This window comes from Erithacus rubecula (assembly GCF_903797595.1).
Source record: "Erithacus rubecula genome assembly, chromosome: 24".
In the NCBI taxonomy this organism is placed as follows: Eukaryota; Metazoa; Chordata; class Aves; order Passeriformes; family Muscicapidae; genus Erithacus; species Erithacus rubecula.
In genome coordinates, this window is record NC_136676.1 from 6046762 (window position 1) to 6069567 (window position 22806).

General features: G+C 42.5%; 2 protein-coding genes across 4 annotated transcripts in view; one reads left to right on the forward strand and one right to left on the reverse strand.

Moving 5' to 3' along the window:
- INTS11 (integrator complex subunit 11) overlaps positions 1-22806 on the forward strand; it is a 258653-nt gene that overhangs the window by 17352 nt on the left and 218495 nt on the right. For all 3 annotated transcript variants that reach the window (XR_013776783.1, XM_079326274.1, XM_079326275.1), the window contains exon 18: positions 116-183. Coding sequence is in view for 2 of the 3 variants with exons in the window: in XM_079326274.1 (XP_079182400.1) it covers positions 116-181 (66 nt within the window). In the remaining variant the exon portion in view is untranslated. Of the gene's footprint in view, positions 1-115; positions 184-22806 lie in introns of those variants that run through there.
- PUSL1 (pseudouridine synthase like 1) lies at positions 405-22806 on the reverse strand (the record flags this gene model as incomplete). Its single annotated transcript, XM_079326182.1, has 8 exons — positions 22653-22806; positions 21187-21244; positions 12583-12770; positions 8666-8815; positions 7492-7662; positions 3871-3925; positions 1754-1902; positions 405-504 (listed from the first exon to the last, which is right to left on the reverse strand). The coding sequence occupies exons 1-8, from the start codon at positions 22709-22711 to the stop codon at positions 405-407; spliced, it is 930 nt and encodes a 309-aa protein (XP_079182308.1). The 5' UTR covers positions 22712-22806.

Consider the following 22806-nt stretch of genomic DNA (forward strand, 5'->3'; position numbering starts at 1 on the left):
AGGTCCAGGAATTCTCTCAGTCCATTTTTAGGCACCAAAATTGAATTTCCTGCCCCAAATGGGACAATCAAAGGAAGGTTTTGCTCTCACCCTGTTTGTTTTTGTCCTTTTTTAGGATGAAGAGCTTGGCAGTTATCTCACCTCCCTGCTGAAGAAGGGGCTGCCCCAGGGCACCCCCTGAGAGTCAGGTTTTATTTTATTTTATTTTATTTTTTCTTCTTTTTGTTTTTTGTTTACATTGTCAATGCTTTTTTCTGCTCGGTTTTAATAAAAAAAAATCCACTATTTGTCCAATTCCTGCAGCCAAAAAAATTTTTCCCTTGGAAAATCCTGTCCAGGAAATCAAAAACCTGTTTGGAAACAGAGCTAAGGGCAAATTTTGAGTTTTTACACATTTTATTTTTTTATTGAGGTAATTTATTGTCCAATTTCCACCCCAGAGCCACAAAAATCCAAAATCCTTTCAGAGTGCAGAGAGCTCCTCTTCTGCTGGGATGGCCAAATCTGGGATGGAGAGGAGAAAAGGAACATTGATTATCAAATGGATTGAAATTGATGCTGAAATTCTCATTTTTGAGAGAAATTCCTGGCTGGGAACACAAATTCAAATTGGAAAATCCCAAAATCCCTGTGCTGGAATTATTGCCTGAGGGAATAAAAATGGTGGAGGCAGAAAAATTCTCATTTTTCAGGGAAATTCCTGGCTGTACCCCAAACCACAAAACCCTTCATCCCCTACCTGCCTGTACCCAAAATCCTAAACCCCCTGCCCACCTTCTTAGCTGTACCCAAACCTAAAATCCAAACCACAACCCCCTGTTCCAACTTGCTGGCTGTACCCAAACCCCAAACCCAAACCCCTCACCCACCTCCCTGGCTGAACCCCAAACCCCTGCCTCACCTTGCTGGCTGTACCCCAAACCCCAAATCCCTGCCTACCTTCTTGGCTGTACCCCAAACCCCTCACCCTGTGCCCACCTTGCTGTCTGTACCCCAATCCCAAACCCCAAATCCCCCCCTTGCTGTCTGTACACCAAACCCAAACCCCAAATCCCCCCCTTGCTGTCTGTACACCAAACCCAAACCCCAAACCCCTGCCCCCCTCCCTGGCTGTACCCCAAACCCCGTGCCCACCTTGCTGTCTGTACCCCAAACCCTGCCCCACCTTGCTGTGGGTACCCCAAACCCCAAATCCCCACCTTGCTGTCTGTACCCCAAACCCAAACCCTGTGCCCACCTTGCTGTCTGTACCCAAACCCCAAATCCCAAACCCCAAATCCCCCCCTTGCTGTCTGTACCCAAACCCCAATCCCAAACCCAAACCCCAATCCCAATCCCAAACCCCAATCCCAAACCCTGCCCCCCCTTGCTGTCTGTACCCCAATCCCAAACCCCAATCCCAATCCCTGCCCCCCCTTGCTGCCTGTACCCCAAACCCACCTTGCTGCCGGTACCCCAAACCCCAATCCCAAACCCCAAACCCACCTTGCTGCCGGTACCCCAATCCCAAACCCAAACCCCAATCCCAAACCCACCTTGCTGCCGGTACCCCAATCCCAAACCCCAAACCCACCTTGCTGCCGGTACCCCAAACCTCAATCCCAAACCCCAAACCCACCTTGCTGCCAGTACCCCAATCCCAAACCCCAAACCCACCTTGCTGCCGGTACCCCAAACCCCAATCCCAAACCCCAAACCCACCTTGCTGCCGGTACCCCAATCCCAAACCCCAAACCCACCTTGCTGCCGGTACTCCACGGCCGCCAGGAACAGCCCCGCGGGCGGGGCCATGGCGTGGGGCGGGAACGCCCGCGGGTCCCGCAGCTGCAGCAGCTCCCGAATGTCCCCGGGGGACAGGCGACCCTGCCCCACGGCCACCAGCGCCCCCACCATCCTGCGCACCTGGGACACGGGACAGGGGACAGGGACACGGGGGGGACGGGGGAGGACACGGGGAGACAGTGGGGGGAGAAGGGGGGGACAAGGGGGGACGGGGGGGAAAAACGGGGAGGACACGGGGGGACAGGGGGGACACGGGGGAGACAGTGGGGGGACACGGGGGGACGGGGGGGAGACAGGGGGACACGAGGGACACGGGGGGGACAGGGGGGACACGGGAGGGGACACAGAGGGGAGACGGGGGACACGGGGACGGGGGGGGGACACAGCGACACGAGGGGGGACAGGGGGGTAGACAGTGGGGGAACGGGGGGACACGGAGGGGGACAAAGGGGACATGGGGGAGGACATGGGGGGAGACAGGGGGGACATGGGGGAGAGGGGCGGGACACGGAGGGGACCCAGGGGGGGACAGGGGGACACAGGGGTCAGCACAAATCCTGCTCTGAAAAACGGCTGAGGGTGCAATCAGGATGGACCAGAAGGTGGAACTGGGAATGGAGAGTTTGGGGAGAATCCCCCAATTCCCCTCCCACATCCCCCATCCCCAATTCTCCATCTCAAATTTTCCATTTCCGATTCTCCATCCCCAATTCTCCTCCCAAATTCCCCATTTCCAATTCTCCATCCCCAATTCTCCCAAATTCCCCATCCTCAATTCCCTGTTTCCAATTCTGCATCCTCAATTCTCCATCTCCACTTCTCCATTTTCAATTCTCCATCCCCAATTCATTTTCAATTCTCCACCTCCAATTCTCCATCCCCAATTCCCCATCCCAAAATAATTTCCAATTTTCCATCCCCAATTCTCCCCAAATTCTCCACCTCCAATTCCCCATTTCCACTTTTCTATCCCCAATTCATTTCCAATTTTCCACCTCCAATTCTCCAACTCTCCATCCCAAATTTCCCCCCCAAATTCCCCATCCCCAATTTTCCATCCTCACCTTCACCCCTCATTTGGAATTAAAAATTCACTCCCCTCCTGCCCTTTCCAAATTTTCCAAAATCCTTCCTCCAGTGCAAAAATCACCCCCTGGGCTCATTTTTTAATTAAAAAAAAAATAAAATAAAATAAACCAAATCCCACTGAGCAACCTGCTCATGTTTATCCCTTTTAAAATAATCCAAAAATCCAAAATGTTTTCATCCAGAGAGAAATTCTGGGATTTTGGAGTTCCACCCTCACTAGAGGTCATTGCATGCCACAGCTTTGCTGCCTCCACACTGGGAATCAGCCAAAAAAACCCCAAAATTCGTGTCACTCATCTCAAATATTAAAAAAAAATTATAAAAATAAAAATCCACATTCAGCTTTTGGGGTGGTTTCAGTTTTTTCTCCAATAAAAACCTCCCAAGTTGAGAAGTTCAAACCCAATTCAGGGAGAATATCAGGAATTTCTGCTCCTCTGCACTGTCACTAATTAGAATTTTTCCTGATTTTCCCTCTTTTTAAAGCTCCAGATAGATACATAAATATTAAACCATTAAATTATTAACATTATTAACATTATTATTATTATTTTAAATACTTAAAGCAATATTTTCTTGACACATTTGGCTCAGATTTGTTGCCCAGAGTTTTGCTTGGCACTGGATAAAAAAAAAAAAACAACAAATTTGAGTTGTCAAAACATCAAAACAGAATTAAAAAATAGCTGCTTGCTCTTCCCACAAAACACCCCCTCTCCTCCAAAAAATAAATTTTCTCCTGCCTCTTCCTTGCTCCCAGGAATAATTTCTGAATTTAGGATGAGCTGAAGGCACAGGGGAATAATTTGGAATTATTTCCAAGAAAATCAAGAGAAGTTTCAGGGGAAAAAAAAAAAAAAAAAAAGTTTTGCTTCTTTTTTTCTCCAAAAAAATTGAAATTTTCAGACAGCTTTTCCTGAGCTCAAACCCACTGAGAACAGCAAAATTATCAATTTTTAATGTGGAAAAACTAAAATTTGGATGGTGCAGCAGCTGTACCTGTCTGTAGAGGAAGGATCTGCCCTTGACCTTCACCTCCCAGAATTCCAATTCCCTAAAAAAAAACCAAAAAAAAGGATTTAAATCAAATTTAAATCAAATTTTTTAACACACAAATGAGAGTAATTAACCTGCAGTGCCCAAATTAAGCTGAAACAGCACCTGGGATATAATTATTTCCTAAAAATTAAAAAAAAAAAAATTGGGGATGGGGAATTGGAATTGGAAATGGAAAATTGGGGATGGGAAATTTGGGGAATTTGGGATGAGGAATTTGAGGAATTGGGGTATTTGGGATGTGAAATTGGAATTGGAAATGGAAAATTTGGGATGGAGAAATGGGGAATTTGGGGAATTTGGGGATGGGGAATTTGGGGAATTGGGGAATTTGGGGAATTTGGGGAATTTGGGGATGGGGAATTTGGGGCATTGGGGAATTTGGGGATGGGGAATTGGGGAATTTGGGATGAGGAATTTGGGGAATTGGAGAATTTGGGATGGGAATTGGAAAATTGGGATGAGAAATGGGGAGTTTGGGGTGGAGAATTTGGGGATGGAGAATTGGAAATGAAGAATTGGGAATGAATTTGGGGTGGATAATTGGGAATGAATTTGGGATGGATAATTGGAATTGAGCTCCCACCACTCCCATCCAGTCCAATCCCCAAAAAACACATTTTTTTCCCCCAAAGTGCCAAATTCTCCCTCTCTCCACCTCCTCCATCCCAGATTTTCCTATTGCATTAAAACCCATTAAACTCCACAAGATGGATTAAAAATTAAATTAAATTAAAAAGGAAAAAAATAATTTAGGAAAAAATTAAATTAAAAATCCTGCAGGCTTTGAAAGAGAACAAAACTTTTTTTTTTTTTTTTTTTCCCTAAGTGTGAAATTTTGATTTTTCCTGTCAACCTCACAAATGAAATAATTCCAGCTGTGTTGGTTTTTTTTTGTTTTGGTTTTTTTTTTTTTTTCCCAGCACCTTGCAGTGAATAAAAGGTGACAGAGTGAGAACATCCTGAGCATTTTTTGGAAACTCCACTCCACTTCCAGTGTTGCTCAGCAACTGGGAGAGATGGGAGGAAATTTAATTTCATGGTCAGACAAGTGAGCAATTCACAGAGGAAAGGAAGAAAAGCTGCTTTATGTGGCACAGAAATTTAATTTATCCTTCTGTGATTCTTCCTCTGGGACAAAAAAAAAAAAATAAAAAACCTCCTTAAATTAGGCTGAAAAAAAAAATTAAATTCTATTTTCCAATTCTTTAGGAATAGTTCATTCTCCTCCTGCAGTGAAAAAAAAAATCAAAAAGTATTTGAGGGATATCTGCTGGATATTTGTCCCATCACTGCAAATGTTCTCACATTTTCTATTTATTTATTTGTTTATTTATTTATTTATTATAGAACATATTTCATAGATTGAAAGCAATCAGGACTCTGTAATTAAAAAAAAAAAAAAAAAAAAACCAAAAAAAAAAAACAAAAAAACCCCAAATAAATAAAGGAATAAAATTCAAATCTGACCCAAACCTCACAATTTTTCCCCCTCTAAATCATAATTTTGGTTATTACTGAAGCATTCAATGGCAAAATGGCAAAAAAAAAAAAAGAAAAAAAAGGCAAAAAGGTAAAAAAAAAAAGGGGAAGGAGCAGAGTTTGCAAACCACTTTTGAGGTTTGATTTTTTGGAGCCACAAATATCCCAATTTAACAGAGAATCCTTGGGAAAATGACCCAAAAAAGGGGGTTTTTTTCCCCAATTAAAAAGCAGAAAAATGCAGTTTGGGATGGGTTTGTTTTCAGGCTGAGAGAGAAAAAACCAGCAAGAAAATAAAGATTAAGTTCAGGTGATAAATATCCATCATTTTTCTGGGAAAAAAAAATCTCAAAATTCCAGTTTCTGTTTAATTCAGCCACTTAATTTCAATACTTGAAATACTGAAAAACCTGATCCTCAACTCCCTTTTTTAATTATGCAACAAAATTGAATTTTCCTGCACCAGCATCTCCAGTGAGTTACTGGTTTGGACTGTTCCCAAATTTTAGGCAAAAAAAACCCCCAAAAAAACCAAAAATCCCAAACAAACAAACAAACAAACAATCAAAACCTAAAAAAAAAAAAAACCCCAATACTGTGGTTTTCCTTCTATTCCTAAATTTAAAAATAAATAAATAAATAAATAATCTGGGGTTTTCCTTCTATTCCCAAATTTTAAGAAAAAAAAAAAAATCCTGTGGTTTTCCTTCTATTCAAAAATTTTAAGGAAAAAAAAATTCTGTATTTTTTCTTCTATTCCCAAATTTTAAGGATAAAAAATTCTGTGTTTTTCCTTCTATTCCCAAATTTTAAAGAAAAAAAAAACCCAAAACCAATCCAAAATAACACTGGAATTATTTTTTAGGTAAAATCTGAGTGCCTAGTTCTCCCCTGTGCTTGAAGGAAGAAAAACAAATCCCTTGGCAGAGATGATTTTAGCCATAAAAAATGAGTGTAAATAATGCAAAAATATCTCACAGCAGCTTCACCCTGCCCAATAAAAAAAAAAAAAATTAAAAAAAAATTAAAAAATAAATTTGAATTATTCTTCTAGGGAAAATCTGAGTGCAGAGAGGTGACTTTTGGCCACAAAAATGAGTGTAAATAATGCAAAAACATCTCACAGCATCTTCTCCCTTCCCAATTCCAAATTCCAGCTTGATCCTAAGGACAGGGCAAGCAGGAAATAAACTCCCAAAAACAAAACAAAACAAAACAAAACAAAACAAAACAAAACAAAACAAAATTGGAATTATTCTTCCAGGGAAAATCTGAGTGCAGAGGTGATTTTAACCACAAAAAATGAGTGTAAATAATGCAAAAACATCTCACAGCATCTTCTCCCTGCCCAATTCCACACTCCAGCTGGATCCTAAGGACAGGGCAAGCAGGGAATCACCTCCCAAAAAAAAAAATTAAAAATAAAATAATTTTAAAAAATTGGAATTTTTTTTTAGGGAAAATCTCACCTATGCTTGAAGGAAAAAAAAACCAAGCCAATTCCTTAGCAGAGGTGATTTTAGCCACCAAAATGAGTGTAAATAATGCAAAAACACCTGACAGCAGCTTCTCCCTGCACAATTCCACACTCCAGCTGGATCCTAAGGACAGGGCAAGCAGGGAATCACCTCCCAAAACCAAACCAAAACAAAATAAAAAAACCAAAATTGGAATTATTCTTTTAGGGAAAATCTGAGTGCCTGAGTTGTCACCTGTGCTTGAAGGAAAAAAAATTCAGTCCCTTAGAAGAAGTGATTTTTAGGCACCAAAATGAGTGTAAATAATGCAAAAACATCTCACAGCATCTTCCCCCTTCCCAATTCCAAATTCCATCCTAAGGACAGGGCAAGCCGGGAATCACCTCCCCCCCCAAAACCCAAAACCCAAAACCCCAAACCCAAACCCAAACCCCAAACCCAAAACCCAAAACCCCAAACCCAAACCCAAAACCCCAAACCCAAAACCCCAAACCCCAAACCCAAAACCCAAAACCCCAAACCCAAAACCCAAAACCCAAAACCCCAAACCCAAACCCAAAACCCAAAACCCCAAAACCCCAAACCCCAAACCCCAAAGCCAAACCCGGGCAGGCAGTGCCGGGCCAGCAGCCCCGGGCCCGGCTGGATCTGCAGCTGCAGCAGCGTCCGGGTCGGGCTGCGCGCCGCGCCCGCGCCCTGCGAGCGGAACGTGCTGAAGTCGTGGGTGCCCAGCAGGAACTCGGAGGCTGCACGCATGGCTGGGATGTCCAGGGGGCTGCAGAGAGTGGGGTAGGGTCAGACAAGGAGGAGTTAGGCAAGGGTTAAAGTGATAGGGGTTAGGTGAGGTTCAAACGCCAGTAAGTTATGTTAGTGTTAAATCGCGGTGAATTAAGCCAGGCTCAAATCCCAGTGTATTACACCAGGGTTAAACCCCAGTGAATTACACCGGGGTTAAACACCAATAAATTACATTAGGGTTAAACCCCAATGAATTACACCGAGCTCAATCCCCAGTGAATTACAACAGGGTTAAACCCCAGTGAATAACACCAGGGGTTAAACCCCAATAAATTACATTAGGGTTAAACCCCAATGAATTACACCAGGCTCAAGTCCCAGTGTATTACACCAGGGGTTAAACCCCAGTGAATTACACCAGGCTCAAATCCCAGTGTATTACACCAGGGTTAAACCCCAGTGAATTACAGCAAGCTGAAACCTCAGTGAATTACACCAGGGGTTAAACCCCAATAAATTATATTAGGGTTAAACCCCAATGAATTACACCAGGCTCAAACCCCAATGAATTACACCAGGGGTTAAACCCCAGTGAATTACACCAAACCCAAACCCTGGCGAATTACACCAGGGTTAAACCCCAATAAATTACATTAGCATTAAACCCCAGTGAATTACACCGAGCTCAATCGCCAGTGAATTACAACAGGGTTAAACCCCAGTGAATTACACCAAACTCAATCCCCAGTGAATTACAACAAACTCAAACCCCAATGAATTAAGCCAGGCTCAAACCCCAATAAATTACATTAGGGTTAAACCCCAGTGAATTACACCAAACTCAAACCCCAATGAATTAAGCCAGGCTCAAACCCCAATGAACTAAACCAGACCCAAACACTTCACATTTATCCAATTCCTACCATTTCAAACTTCTTTTTCCCTTCCACAACCCACATTAAAAAAAACCCCTGTGCAAACCAAATCTCCCCTTAACCCCTTTTTCCCCCCTCAGATTCCCCAGTAAGGGATGGACTCACCCTCCAGGTGGAGCCCAGCACAGGTCCCGCTCGAAGACAGGGACCTGGGAGTGGTGGGCACAGCCCAGCAGCAGGCGGTAGATGTAGGTCCTGGACAGGGCAGAGAACCGGGCGTGGAAGGTGCTGGGCACCCGCTGGGCACTGAGGATGCTGTGGGACACAGGGACAGGGTGGGTAACCCAGGATGTGGCCAGAAATGTGAATTCTGTCATCAAGTGTTAAACCAGGTGAGGCAGTGATCCTGATCTCATGGGAGGTATCTCCTGTTAATGGGTCATGGGTTAAAAAACAGTTGGAACAATCATCTTTATCTTTTGCAGACCCATCCTTCCTCCAGAAGATATCTCCTGTTAATGGGCCATGGGTTAAAAGTCAGGTGGGGCAATGGTCTTTATCATTTCCAGACCCATCCTTCCTCCAGGAGATATCTCCTGTTAATGGGCCATGTATTAAATCAGGTGGGGCAGTGATTTTTATCTTTGGGAATATCTCCTGTTAATGGGCCATGTATTAAAGCAGGTGGGGTAGTGATTTTTATCTCTGTGGGAGATATCTCCTGCTAATGGGCCACCTTTAAACCAGCTGGGCAATCATCTTTATCTTTCCCATGACCCACCCTGCATCCAGGAGGTATCACCTGTTAATGGGCCATTGTTACAAACTGGGTGTGGCAGAGATTCTTATCCCTGTGGGAGATATCTCCTGTTAATGGGCCATTGTTACAAACTGGGTGTGGCAGATTCTTATCCCTGTGGGAGATATCTCCTGTTAATGGGCCATTGTTACAAACTGGGTGTGGCAGTGATCTTTATCTCCTGGCACACATTCTCTGCTCATGGGCATCTTTAAACCAGCTGGGCAATCATCTTTATCTTCCCACAGCCCATCCTCCCTCCAGGAGATATCTCCTGTTCATGGCCAGTGAGTCCCAGTGAATGACTGATAAAATTCCATCATCCCACTGGGAGATGCTCCAGCCAGGGCAGGAGCCAAGCCTTTCCTACCCAGAGAAAAACTGAGATTTTGGACACCAAGGCACCTTCTTTCCACTGGATTCCAGAGGAAAGCCAGACCCTTCCACATCATCCCTGGAGCTTCAGAGGAAACTGCACCTTCTCCAGGAGCACTGCTCCAGCTGAGCCACATCTGCCCCTGCAGGAGGATGCAGCCACCATCTCCTGCACCTCTCCCAAAATGTTCTCCTGCACTAGATGTGATTCTGCCTCATCCCAAAATTCTGCTGCTCTCCATCCTGCAGGAAAAACCCAGCAGGGAATCCCTGCACAGACCCACAATTCCTGCAGGTGCTGCTTCAGAGGCGACCTTTCCTTAGAAGGGATTTTTTTTCCTGCTGTTTTGCTTTCCTGCCTTTGGAATTTAGTGAGGAGAAAGGAGCCAGGGCAGCCAAAAATCCCCAGGATTGATTTGGGACCACAAATGTCTTTATTTACTTTAAAGAAGGTTGGTGCTCTGGGGATTTTTGCCAGCTCAAGTGCCTCTGGCTCAGAGCCTTGCCCTGGCTCAGACCACAGAGGGAGAAATGAAAGCTGAGCCACAAAGATTTGCAAAAACAAGCCCAGGAATTGCTCCTCTGCTATAAAACCATCAGGAGAAATGCAAACTCCATCCTCCAGGCCTGCAGTGGGGTCTGAAGCCAGCACTTCCAGCCTCCTCTAAACACAAAAATCAAATTATTACATTTATTCCCCTCTGCCTGCATGCCTCCACAAGCACACTTGAGCTGCTTCTGTTAACACTTGTGTGGTTTTTATTAAATAACCATTCTTGCAGAAGGATCCTTTCAGAGCAGTCTGTTCCTGCTCACTAAATTCCTCAGTGCAGGCAGCTTTTCCTGTTGCAATTGTTCCCTTTTAGCCAGGAATGGTTTTCCAGAATTTTCTCCAGCAGCTGCATTTCAGACCTTGCTGAGATCCCGTTTTTAAATGATTGTAAGTAAAGAAATGTGGCATTTTTTAAATCTTTCCAACAGAGCATGAATATTGAGATCAAAGGGGGAAAAAAAAGACATTTTAACTAGAAATGGCAATGCATGAGACAAAAAACCATCCTGCTCTCCCCACTGGCAACAGGAAAAAAAAAAAAATCCAATTTGCAAGAGGTGGGAGGAATCCCAGCTCTGCCTTGTCACTCAGACAAATTTAACTGTGTGGTTATGAAACCAGAAATGGGAGGTGTGAGACTCCTACACTGCCATTCCCACTCCAAGGACAGCAGAATCCTCCTGAAATGACTCCAGCTCTGAAATATTCTGATTTTTTTTTTTGGAGGATGGGATCCTTCTAAATTGTGTTTTGAAGTTGAACAGAGAGCAGTGACCACCAGTTCACAAAGAGGGATTTTACTCAGCCAGCCTGGAATTCTGTTTTCCTTCCAAGCTCCATCCACAACAATGTTTCTACAAAGATCCCTCTTGCAACCACATCAAAGTTTGGGGTTTTCTCTTCTGCATGAGCAGAGAATTCCTGCTCCTGGCAGGGGGATTTTTCCAGAAGATGAGGGATGAGGATGTGCAGGCTCAGGCTTGTCACCCCCTGCTTAAGATGAAGCAACTTTGGGAGTTTTAATTGAAAATTTAAAGTTAGAAATGATATTATATGGGAGATAATATATAAATATATGGGGTGAAATTTATAAATTTTGGGTAAATATATATAAACATGAGATATATATTTATTATTATTTCATTATTTTTCAGTTTATAAATAAGGAATTTATAAATATGGGATATATGGGGTGTAATCTCTTGAAAGAGAGAATTTCTGCTCTGCAAGAAATGACCCCTTCACCTCTGCAAATATCTCCTGTGTGAATATCCAAAGTCCTCTGAGCACTGAAAGTTTCCTGTGCACTTTGACCCCTTCACATCCCCCACCCTAAACTGAAAAAATTTGCATTATTTACATGCAGGAATTGCTGGGTAGGGACCAGTTTTTCCTGCCCTTGCAGTAAAAAACAATTCCCAAAACCAGGCAGGGCTTTTATCTGAGCAGCTCCCAGGGCTCCAGTGCTGGCAGGAATTAAATGTTTCACCCAGTCAAAAAGAAATTAAAATAAAGGAATGAAGGAGCTGGGCTCAGTATGCTCAGAGTTCTCTGCTCCCTCCTTTAAATAACAGGAAACATAAATTTTTTTTTCTTTAGCAGGTGCTAAAAGCACTGAAATCTTCTGCTGGAGATCTCATACCAGTCAAAAATAAATTAAAATAAAGGAATAAAGGAACAAAGGGATAAAGGAATAAAGAAATAAAGGAATAAAGGAATGAAGAAATAAAGGGATAAAGGAATAAAGGGATAAAAGAATAAAGGAATAAAGGAATGAAGGAATAAAGGGATAAAGGAATGAAGGAATAAAGGAATAAAGGAATAGAGGAATGAAGGAATGAAGGAATAAAGGGATAAAGGAATGAAGGAATAAAGGAATAAAGGAATGAAGGAATAAAGGAATAAAGGAATAAAGGAATGAAGGAATAAAGGGATAAAGGAATGAAGGAATAAAGGAATAAAGGAATGAAGGAATAAAGGGATAAAGGAATGAAGGAATAAAGGAATAAAGGAATAAAGGAATAAAGGAATGAAGGAATAAAGGGATAAAGGAATGAAGGAATAAAGGAATAAAGGAATAAAGGAATAGAGGAATGAAGGAATGAAGGAATAAAGGGATAAAGGAATAAAGGAATAAAGGAATAAAGGAATGAAGGAATAAAGGGATAAAGGAATGAAGGAATAAAGGAATAAAGGAATAGAGGAATGAAGGAATGAAGGAATAAAGGAATAAAGGGATAAAGGAGCTGGGCTCTGTCTGTGCAGGAACTGCTGACGTAGCAACCAATTTTCCCCACTTTTGCACTTTAAAAAAAAGCCAAAACGAAGATTTTTTGCATCTCTGCAGCCACTCACCGGATGGCCTGAGGCCTGAGGTGGTGGTTGAGCCCCTGGGCCAGCTGGTGGCCAGTGAAATCTGCCTTTCCTGGGGGCCTGGGCAGGTCCAGGTGGGCGGCGTTGGCCAGGGCGTGCACCCCGCTGTCCGTGCGGCTGGAGATGTGGAACTTGATGGGACAGCTGGGGCTGAGCTTGGCTGCTGCCTCCTGCCCAGCAGGAATCCGGGAAAACGGGGGCAGAATGCAGGAAAAGAATGCAGGTTTAATGCAGGGATAATCAAGCAAAAATCTGGCAGCAATGTGGTAAAGGTATGGCAAAGATATGGCAAAGATATGGCAATAAAACAGCAATAACGTGGTAAAGGTATGGCAAAGATATGGCAAAGATATGGCAATAAAACAGCAATAACGTGGTAAAGGTATGGAAATAATATGGTAAAGATATGGCAATAAAACAGCAATAACGTGGTAAAGGTATGGCAAAGATATGGTAAAGATATGGCAATAAAACAGCAATAACGTGGTAAAGGTATGGCAAAGATATGGCAAAGATATGGCAATAAAACAGCAATAACGTGGTAAAGGTATGGCAAAGATATGGCAATAAAACAGCAATAATGTGGTAAAGATATGGCAAAGATATGGCAATAAAACAGCAATAATGTGGTAAAGGTATGGCAATGATATGGCAATAATAGAGAAAATATAGAGAAAATCATAGAGAAAATCATAGAGAAAAAAATCTGGCAATAATATGGCAAAGATATGGCAAAGATATGGCAAAGATATGGCAATAATAGAGAAAAAATCTGGTAGCAATATGGCAAAGATATGGCAAAGATATGGCAAAGATATGGCAATAATAGAGAAAAAATCTGGTAGCAATATGGCAAAGATATGGCAAAGATATGGCAAAGATATGGCAATAATAGAGAAAAAATCTGGTAGCAATATGGCAAAGATATGGCAAAGATATGGCAAAGATATGGCAATAATAGAGAAAAATCTGGTAGCAACATGGCAAAGATATGGCAAAGATATGGCAATAATAGAGAAAAAATCTGGTAGCAATATGGCAAAGATATGGCAAAGATATGGCAATAAAACAGCAATAATGTGGTAAAGGTATGGCAATAATAGAGAAAATATAGAGAAAATCATAGAGAAAAAATCTGGCAATAATATGGCAAAGATATGGCAAAGATATGGCAAAGATATGGCAATAATATAGTAATAATATGGCAATAATACAGAAAAAATCTGGCGGCAATATGGCAAAGATATGGCAATAATACAGCAATAATATGACAATAATATGGCAATAATACAGAAAAATCTGGCTACAGCATGGCAAAGATATGGCAATAATATAGCAATAATAATATAGCAATAATATGGCAATAATGCAGAAAAAACCTGGCTACAATATGGCAAAGATATGGCAATAATATGATAATAGTACAGAAAAAATCTGGCAATAATATGGCAAAGATATGGCAATAATACAGCAATCATATGGCAATAATACAGAAAAAATCTGGCAGCAATATGGTAAAGATATGGCAAAGATATGGCAATAATACAGCAATAATACAGAATCTGGTAAAATAATTCAGCCATAATCAAGTGATATTCAAGCAAAAATCTGGTCAAAATCTGTCAGAAATTCATCAAAAATCTGGCAATAATATGGCAAAATAATTCAGCAATTATCCAGCAAAATAATTCAGCAATAACCTGACAAAAATCCAGCAATAATCCAGCAAAAATAATTCAGCAAAAATACAGGAAAAGTACAGCAATAATTCAGCAACAATCCAGCAAAAATTCAGCAAAATAATTCAGCAAAAATCCAGTAATAATCAAGCAAAAATCAAGCAAAAATCTCCCCCTTTTTTTTTTTTATTCATATGTTCACATTTTTCCTTTGTGCATTTTCATGGGACACATTTATTGTTCATGCAGGTGCAAACTTATTTTTCTCTCCATTAGTATGTTGTGCTAACTTTTTTCTTTTTTTTTTAATTTTTTAATTTTTTTTAATAGGCTAGCTGGTAATTCATCAGATCAAGGTTTGATTTTATATGTTTATTTTTCTTTTATAATTTATTTTATTTGCCTGTAACACTTTTCTCAGCTTCTGCCCTGAAATCAGCATCCAAAATACCAAAAGAGCAAACAAAATAAATTCAAAATTAACAATTCACCTCTCTGTCCTCTGCTTTGTGTCATGTCAGCTTCCTTTAAATGCACAAAATAAAGATAAAAATATTAATTTCTGGTTTTTTTTAGTGGGTGAGAGTGGAAAAAAAGACAGAGTATCCCTAATTTCACAAATTTCACCCCATTTCAACCAAAACCCCAGACAGAAAATCCAGTAAAAATTCCTACAGGGAAGAAGTGAAACATTTAAAATGGTGAAAAAACCCACAAAAGGAGGCAAAAACCCAAAGAAATGACTCAAAATTTCCTTTTCCTTCCCACCCCCATCCCATCCCAGTGGTTTGGATTGGGTTTGAATTTGGTACAAGAGCCAAGAAACTTCTGGTTGCTGACTCACAAAAACTTTCCAGACTCTGAACTCTCCCAAAATGTTCCATGAAAATGCACAAGGAGCAAAAAAATTAAAAAAATGTAACCAAGCTGCAGGGGGAGGCCTGGGAAACAACCAAACTGGTTTTTTATTTTTTATTTTTTATTTTGTCCCTTCCTAATCCTTCCATTTGGAGTTCACATGTGGTTACAATTAACAGTGAAAAAAAAATAAAAATCTTTATTTATCACCCTGGAGCAGACAGAAATTAAAATTGTTTCCTGCAGCAGACCTTGGCTTGTGCCTCAGCAATTTGTCTGGGAGCTGGAGATGATTTTTTATTTTTTTTTCCTTTTTTTTTGTCCAAGTTTCTCCAGAGATGTTTGGGTTTTACAGGCTCCTCCCTCCCTCTCTCCACCCTTTTCTCCCCCTCCTTCCTCAGCAGACAAAAAACAGGCAGTGCAAAAAAAAAAAGACAAAAAAAGAGTTGACAGATACAAGAGGAGAGAACATGGAAAAAAAATCCCTTTTTTTTTTTTTTTGGTTATTCGTCCCAGCTGCATCTGGATAAATCAGGAACAAAACTGCCTCATTTTCCTTCCACAAAATGAGATTTTCTCCCACCTTTCTGAGGAGAAATGCAACCACCAACAAATAAATCCCAATTTGTGAAGCTCAAAGCTCTGTTGATTTTTTCCTCCAACACAACAGGCACCCAAAAATACACTGAATATTCCTACTGCTGCCTCCTGCTTCAATTTTAATATTTCATTTATTTTGGGTGGGATAGAAAACCCTGAAAGAGAGAATTTCTGTTCTTTGCAGGCAGCAAGAAATGACCCCTTCACCTCTGAAATATCTCCTGTGTGAATATCCAAAATCCTCTGAGCACTGAAACTTTCCTCTGCACTTTAATCTCTTCATATCCCACACCCTAAACTGAAAAAAAAAAAAAAAAAATTTGCATTATTTACATGCAGGAATTGCTGGGTAGGGACCAGTTTTTCCTGCCCTTGCAGTAAAAAACAATTCCCAAAACCAGGAAGGGCTTTTATCTGAGCAGCTCCCAGGGCTCCAGTGCTGGCAGGAATTAAATGTTTCACCCAGTCAAAAAGAAATTAAAATAAAGGAATAAAGGAGCTGGGCTCAGTATGCTCAGAGTTCTCTGCTCCCTCCTTTAAACAACAGGAAATATCAAAATTATTTGGTTTTTTTTTCTTTAGCAGGTGCTATAAACACTGAAATCTTCTGCTGGAGATCTCAAACCAGTCAAAAATAAAATAAAGGAATGAAGGAATGAAGGAATAAAGGAATAAAGGAATAAAGGAATGAAGGAATAAAGGAGTAAAGGACTGAAGGAATAAAGGAATGAAGGAATGCAGAAATAAAGGAATAAAGGAATAAAGGAATGAAGGAATGAAGGAATAAAGGAATAAAGGACTGAAGGAATAAAGGAATGAAGGAATGAAGAAATAAAGGAATAAAGGAATGAAAGAATAAAGGAATAAAGGAATAAAGGAATGAAGGAATAAAGGAATTAAGGAATAAAGGAATAAAGGGATAAAGGAGTGAAGGAATAAATGAATAAAGGAGTGAAGGACTAAAGGAATGAAGGAATAAAGAAATAAAGGAATAAAGGAGTGAAGGAATGAAGGAATAAAGGAGTGAAGGACTAAAGGAATGAAGGAATGAAGGAATAAAGGAATGAAGGAATGAAGGAATAAAGGAATAAAGGAATGAAGGAATGAAGGAATAAAGCAGCTGGGCTCAGTGTGTGCTCAGAGTTCTCTGCTCCCTCCTTTAAGCCAAAGGAAACATCAATTTTTTTTTTTTTTTTTCTTTGGCAGGTGCTATAAGCACTGAAATCTTGGCTTTGGCACCTTCTGGAGACTTTTGACATCTCACCCACCTGCATTTATCCCAATTTTTCCCCATTCCTGGAGCAGCCAGCAGCATCCCAGGCTGCAGGGGGAGCATTAATTGCATTTAGCTGCTCTGTCCTGCTCACTGAGCACTTCCATAATTTGAATTATGCTGGAATTTCCACTGCTGCCTGCCAGAATGATATGGATCCTAATTCCAGATTGTTTTCATTGCTCCCAGTTCACTTTTCCTCCCATGCTGGAGGAAGAACAGAACTAATGAACATCACCCATGGCAGGGGGGCAAAAGTTCATCCACTCTTCCTCAAGCCTGATTTAAAAAAAAGAAAAAAAAAAATCCTCTAGATTTTCCATCACAGGAACTGGGAATGTTTTGGAAAAATAAATTTCTCTTCCCCTGCAGCTGCATTGGTCATGGTTTCATCCTCTGGAATGGCCTCAGACACAGGGGCTGCACAATTTATTAATTGTAGTGTTCTAATAATTAATAACATGCAAGCTGCTGGTTGCAAATCCTGCCTCAGTGGGTGCTGTGTCAGCTGAAACTAATTAAAAAATCCAGCTCATTTTCAGTTGGATTCATGAAATAAATGCCAGGAAGGACAGGATGAGAATGTGGATTTTTGTTAGAACATTCCAAAGCAATCTCTGACATCACTGGGATTATTATCACAACAGAGGCTGAAGATGACAATTCTCTTTGTCTGAATTTTTGCTGTGTTTCTCCTTTTTCTCCTTTTATTCCCTCTTCTTTTCAGGAGGAACAATTTCTGTCCTCAGCACAGGGCTGCTGCCAAAAGAGGTTTTTGGGAGGGGAAGATGAATTTGGGCAGCAATTCCCAGAAAAATGGGAAATGGGGATGGAGGCAGAAGGAAACCCTGCAGATCCCAAACAGATTGTTGTTTGTTTTTTTACCACAAGCAACAGCAAAAAGTGAGATCTTCCTTTACAGCAGAGATATTTCTAAGAGCAAGAAGTCCTGGATGTGAAAAGTTTCTATGAATAAGTGGAAGGAGCCAAATATCAGAACTCCAACTTCTCCATGTTGGGAAACAAGGCCTGGAATTTTTTTCAATTTGGGCTCCCAAGAGCTCCAAGACTTTTCTCCAGGAAATCAAGTGTTTCCACCAAAACTCACTTCCCTCAAGGACAGAGGAATAACTCCTAGAAAAGACAGAGCGTGAAGTTCTAGATGTTAAAATCTTCCATTAATAAATAAAAGGAGCCAAATCTCAGCTCCAACTTTCCCATGTTGGGAACAAGGCCTGGAATTGTTTTCAATTTGGGTTCCAGTGCTCCAGGAAATAAGTGTTGCCAGCAAAGCTCATCCCATCAAAGAGAGAGGAAAAACTCCTATAAGAAGGAAGCATGAATTCCTGATGTGAAAAATTCCCATCAATAAGTGGAGGGAGCCAAATCTCAGAACTCCAACTTCCATCAATGGAAACAAGGCCTGGATTTCCTTTATCTCCAGAAATCAAGTGTTGCCAGCAAAGCTCACCCCCCTCAAAGGGAGATGAAAAGCTGCTACAATAATCTCTGGACTAAACAAGTCTCTGTTTCCTCAGGGCTCTGTCATAGAGCAGCGCAAGGACTAAAAAAAGCTTTGCAGTGCCACAGGGTGACAAAGAGATCTGTTCAAAGTGACACAAAACCAGGCAGCCCCTTCCAATTTCCTGCTGAAACACCAAGTCTGCAGCTCCCAGGTTATTGCTTGCCTGGAACTGCAAACAAAAGGCTGAACATCCTCACAGCACAATAAGGATCTCATTAGTGCTTTAATTTTTGCCCTTCCCTTGCCTTCCTGGCTGTGGGGAAAGCAGGGAAGTTCAAGGCTGCAGAGAAAGGAGGAAGGAAGAGAAAAAAATTCCTGCAGGCCCCAGAAGTTTTTTATTAAAGCTGCTTTAAGGCTTCCCATGTGGTTCCAATAGGCACAGCATCAAGAGCACCACATGAAACAGCAGGCAAAGTGCTGAGACTGGGAAAAGGCAGCAACAAATCAGCTCATGTTTGTCTTTTTCTCCTTTTTTTTTTCCTCCTCTAATCACCCACCCTGCCCATCAGCACTGGGATAATGCAGAACAACTGCTGGGCTCACCCCAGGATGAGATAAATGGGATGGGAAATGCTCCTTGCAGGATTTGGACACTTTCTCTGCCTGGTCCAGGAAAAGAAGCCACATGGACACAGCCTGAGAGCTCTGAGTGATTCCAGCTCTGATTCCAGCTCTGATTCCAGTTCTGATTCCAGCTCTGAGTGATTCCAGCTCTGAATGATTCCAGCTCTGATTCCAGCTCTGATTCCAGCTCTGAGTGATTCCAGCTCTGATTCCAGCTCTGAGTGATTCCAGCTCTGATTCCAGTTCTGATTCCAGCTCTGAGTGATTCCAGCTCTGAGTGATTCCAGCTCTGATTCCAGTTCTGATTCCAGTTCTGAGTGATTCCAGCTCTGAGTGATTCCAGCTCTGATTCCAGCTCTGATTCCAGCTCTGAGTGATTCCAGCTCTGATTCCAGCTCTGATTCCAGCTCTGATTCCAGCTCTGATTCCAGTTCTGATTCCAGCTCTGAGTGATTCCAGCTCTGATTCCAGCTCTGATTCCAGCTCTGATTCCAGCTCTGATTCCAGTTCTGATTCCAGCTCTGAGTGATTCCAGCTCTGATTCCAGTTCTGATTCCAGCTCTGATTCCAGCTCTGAGTGATTCCAGCTCTGATTCCAGCTCTGATTCCAGTTCTGATTCCAGCTCTGATTCCAGCTCTGATTCCAGTTCTGATTCCAGCTCTGAGTGATTCCAGCTCTGAGTGATTCCAGTTCTGATTCCAGCTCTGACTGATTCCAGCTCTGAGTGATTCCAGCTCTGATTCCAGTTCTGATTCCAGCTCTGATTCCAGCTCTGACTGATTCCAGCTCTGAGTGATTCCAGTTCTGATTCCAGCTCTGATTCCAGTTCTGATTCCAGCTCTGAGTGATTCCAGCTCTGATTCCAGTTCTGATTCCAGCTCTGATTGATTCCAGCTCTGATTCCAGCTCTGAGTGATTCCAGCTCTGATTCCAGCTCTGATTGATTCCAGCTCTGATTCCAGCTCTGAGTGATTCCAGCTCTGATTCCAGCTCTGATTCCAGCTCTGAGTGATTCCAGCTCTGAGTGATTCCAGCTCTGATTCCAGCTCTGATTCCAGCTCTGATTCCAGCTCTGAGTGATTCCAGCTCTGAGTGATTCCAGCTCTGATTCCAGCTCTGATTCCAGCTCTGATTCCAGCTGCAACTGCTCCCATTTTGCTTTGGAGAGGAATTCAGCAGCAATTTTCACCCCGTGGAGGGTGGGATGTCCTGGCCATGGCACTGGGGTGGGACACCAAGAGCCCAAACTGCTGCAATTTGTGATTTGGGTCAGACAGACTCCCACAAATGGGGAGCTGAGTGACAAATTACTGCCCTGACCTGCAGAATCAGCAATTCAACCACCTCTTATCTCCCAAGCAGGCACCAGCTTCATTTTGAACTCCAAGACAAAAGAGAATTATTCAGCTTCCTTTTGATTCCTGCCCTGCTCCAGACTCAGCAGCAGCTTGTAATTAATTTGCAATTTTAATTCATAATTGAATTACAACCAGGTGACCCATTTTCTGGGTGTATAAATGGGTTTTTTTCATATTCCTTTCACACTCACTGCCAGCCCAAACAGCACCTGGGGTCTCAAACCATTCCCAGTCCAAGGGAATCCCTGGGAGCACCTGCAGGGATTACAGGATCAGAAATTTTTTCCCCCCTAGCATAAAAACTCAAAAAAAAAAAAAAAAAAAAAAAAAAGGAAGCAGCAGGGAACAATGAACATCCTGCTGTGCTGTTGTGTGAAAACTCTGTCAGGAACATCCTCTCCTGGGAGGGAACAGCATCCAGCTGCTCAAATCCAGCAGGGACTGGACAAGGCAGAACTGAGGCAGTTTAAGGACAAGGAGAGGCAAAGCCACGAGTCCTGTGGTGGGTCAGAAACCTGAGCTGGGTCACTGCTCAATTCAGTCTCAGTGAAGGGTTCACATCTTTTTGAGGTCAGAAATTTGTGTAATTCCACCATTTATTTTGGTTTGAACTCACAGTGTTCAGCACTCTGCCAGTTTTATTGAGTGTCCACCTCAAAATTATATTTACCCTAAATAATTTCTGAACAAAATTTCATTTTCGTGACCACAGGATTAGCAGGACCTACCTCCAAATAATTCTGGACTCCAACCAGGGCCTGATCCCTCCTGGTCTCCATAACCCCACGCAGAGCAAAATAAACACTTTATTGAGGGTGTCAACATTCAGGGACTTGGCAGAGCCCACCAACAAATCCAGGAGTTCCTGGATCTTCCCACAGAACTGCAGGGACCAAACACTGAGGAATGGGCAGGAAAAGTGTCTTAATGGTTATTAAACTTATTAAAATTATTACAATTAAAAGTGGTTTATTTTCAACAAGGCATGTTGGAAATGAAATAATCCTTCAACTGTTTCTTTTTTGGACTGGCCCTTGAGACAGAGGCTGACAGGAGAATAAGGCAGATAAATTAAATTAGTTTGAGATAAAATTATTTTAGGCCAGGATTGGTTGCCAGCTGCAGGCCAGGACTTGTGAAGGATGCTAAATTGACTAAAAGGCACAAAAATGTTTGTGGGGAACTCCTGGGAATAAACCCAAACTACTCAGGGATGCTTCCCTGCATCCCTGGCACCCCAAAGCAAACAAGCCCCGAGAGAAATCTCCCTTCTTCTCTGGCCTTTCCTGTCTTTTTTTCTTTGCTGATTTTATGTTTCCATCCCTTCCCTCACTCCTCTGTGCACAGCAGAGTCCAGTCCCTGCCTGCTCTCACCTCAGACAGGGTTCACCTCTCACCTGGACACTGTTCTCATCCATCCCAAATCAAACTCTGCTCCCTCCAATTCTGTCATTCCAACTCTGCTCTCCCCAAACACTGTTCTCATCCATTCCTTCCCAAACTCTGCCATCCCAAACTCTGCTCCCTCCAAATTCTGTCATCCCAAACTCTCCCTACCCAAACTCTGCTCTCCCCAAACACTGTTCTCATCCATTAATCCCCAAACTCTGCTCTCCCAAACTCTGCTCTCTCCAAATCCTGACATTCCAAGCTTTATCCCCAAACCCTGTCCCTTAGCTCTATCCCCAAATCCTGCCATTCCAAACTCTGTCCTCTCCAAACTCTATCCCCAAACCTGCTCTCCCAAGCTCTTCTCTCTACAAATCCTGCCATTCCAAGCTCTATCCCCAAACTCTGCTCGCCCAATCCTGTTCTCCCTCCAATCCTGCCACTCCAATCCTGTCATTCCAAACATCTATCCCCAAACTCTGCTCTCCCCAAAACCTGCTTACTCCAATCCTCCCACTCCAAATCCTGCCATTCCAAATTCTGTCCTCTCCAAACTCTATCCCCAAACTCTATCCCCAAACTGCTGCTCCCCCCAAATCCTGCTCTATCCAAATCCTGCCTTTCCAAGCTCTATCCCTAACCCTGCCCTCCCAAACCTGTTCCTCTCCAAACCTGTGATTCCAAACTCTGCTCTCCCAAACCCTGCTCGTCCCCAAGCTCTTCTCTCCAAATCCTGCCATTCCAGCTCTATCCCTAACCCTGCTCTCCCAAACCTGTATCTCGTCCAATCCTGGCCTGCACGTACCTGTACCTGGTGCCAAAATACTGAAAGAACACCAGGTACCGGGCGGGGGCACGCACCATGGCGGGGCTGGGAGCGGGGACGGGAACGGGAACGGAGCGGGAACGGGAGCGGGAACGGAGCGGGGACGGAGCGGGGAGGGGGCGGGAACGGAGCG